At 56.2% G+C, this 1,938-nt stretch overlaps 1 protein-coding gene across 1 annotated transcript in view; it reads right to left on the bottom strand.

Annotated features, from left to right (window-relative positions):
• Positions 1 to 517: 517 nt before the first annotated feature.
• LOC106886910 (collagen alpha-3(V) chain-like) overlaps positions 518 to 1,938 on the bottom strand; it is a gene marked incomplete at its 5' end in the record, with an annotated part of 16,606 nt that continues 15,185 nt past the window's right edge. The window contains 1 exon segment of the mRNA XM_014940193.1: positions 518 to 646. Within this exon segment, the coding sequence (XP_014795679.1) occupies positions 518 to 646 (129 nt within the window).

Genomic DNA, 1,938 nt, shown 5'->3' with positions numbered 1-1,938 from the left:
CACCGCCCACCCCAGCTGAGGAGGGAGTGACCACCTCAGGCTCTCCCTGCCCCCCCCTTTTGAGCCGGGTCCCCCCAAAAACCAAGCTGAGGAACATCCCCCCCACACTTTCTCCCCCCTTTTCCTCCCCCTTCCCCTCCTCTCCCTCCCCTTTGCCTGATTTATTCATGCCATAAGCCGGTGTTTTTGCGCTGGGCCATTTAGCATTTCATGGGTAATTCATAATTATTAATTATGAAAATCAAGAGCAAACTCATCGCTCTCCAAGCGCCTTCTGCATCGAGCCGGGGGAAGATAAATGACCCGTTCCCTGTAACAAGCCAGGGACGATACTTTTACTTTACACGCGGCGGTTTTAACTTCGTGTTTCACATCAGAAAAGGGGATTTATTGGCCGCGGCGGCCGCTAAACACCCGCTCTCCAGCCTCGGAATAAATTAACCCACGGCGGTGTAAAATTCCCCCTTAACTGAGTAAATCCCTGAGTTATGGCAGAGAAAAAAAAAGAGGATTTTCTTCAGCCCAGCTCCAACCTGGCGTCGGGAGCCTGCGGCAACCCTGGCTCATTGATGAGCCCCACAGTGGGATAACGAGCCCTTTGGAAGATGCCAACGGACGGCATCGTAGGATCCAGGATCCCAGGATCCTGGGAGCACCAAAAGCTTCATTTTTTCCCCTCCTTCCCCCAAAAAAAGAAGCTATTGAAATAAAAGAGCCCAAAGCAAAGCCGGGTTGAGCATCCGCAGTCATTTCCCTTTAGCCAGGACCCTTCTGGCCGTGGCTGAGCAGCAGGCAGCCATAAATACTTTATTGAGGGCTTAATGCATAATTAATGGCAGGCAGCAGGCTGTGGCAGGGAGGCAGGGAGCAGGCAGGGCTCGGGGCCACCCATTTGGAGGTTGGCAAAGCTCCTCCGCCTGCCAGCTCGGGGTTTGGAGACAACAAGGAGACCCTGGAGGTGGGGAGGGGGGGTCCATCCTCAACCTTTTCCCCCCGGGGGATGCCCGAGCATCCGTGGGTCGGATGCTGGGAAGATCCCAGAATCTTCTAGGTTGGAAGGGACCTTCAAGATCATCTTGTCCAACCATCAACCCGACTGACAAAAATAGACACCCACACAACAAACAAGGAGCATCATCACTAAACCAGACCTCCCAGCACTACATCAACCCGGCTTTTGAACACCTCTAGGGATGGGGCCTCAACCACCTCCCTGGGCAGCCCATTCCAAGGGCTGAGAACCCTTTCAGTGAAAAAATGTTTCCTAATATCCAGCCTGAACCTCCCCTGGCGCAACTTGAGGCCATTTCCTCTCGTCCTGTCTCCTGGGACTTGAGAAAAGAGCCCGACCCCCACCTCTCTACACCCTCCTTTCAGGGAGTTGGAGAGAGCAAGAAGGTCTCCCCTCAGCCTCCTCTTCTCCAGGCTGAACACCCCCAGCTCCCTCAGCCTCTCCTCATCAGACTTATTCTCCAGACCCCTCACCAGCTTTGTCGCCCTTCTCTGGACCCGCTCCAGCACCTCAATGTCTTTTTTGTGGGAAGGGCCCCAAAACTGGATGCAGGCCTCGAGGTGAGGCCTCACCAGTGCCACAGGCCTCGAGGCGAGGCCTCACCAGTGCCCAGTACAAGGCCAAAAACCCTTGTGTGGCTCGCAGCATCCCTGTGGATAAAGCAAACCTTCTCCCCCCCAACCCGGGGGGGGGGACAGGGAGGTGGGGGGCAGCTCTGGCCACGCTTGCCCACTGCAGCTCGGGGGCCTGGCGACGCCGGCTGCTTCTGCTGCCGCCAGGATAATTAGGTTAAATGCAGGCTGTGCAATCTGTCACCGGGTTATTAATTAGAGCTCCCCGGGAAAGCTGCCTCGCTCGCAGGAGGGAGAGGAGAAACTGCTGACACCCTTGGCAGCGGTGCCCGGAGGTTGTGGGGTGGGGGGGTG

The sequence above is a fragment of the Calidris pugnax genome, unplaced genomic scaffold (assembly GCF_001431845.1).
Source record: "Calidris pugnax isolate Ruff unplaced genomic scaffold, ASM143184v1 scaffold100, whole genome shotgun sequence".
Classification (NCBI taxonomy): Eukaryota; Metazoa; Chordata; class Aves; order Charadriiformes; family Scolopacidae; genus Calidris; species Calidris pugnax.
This window is presented reverse-complemented; position numbering and strand designations above follow the sequence as displayed.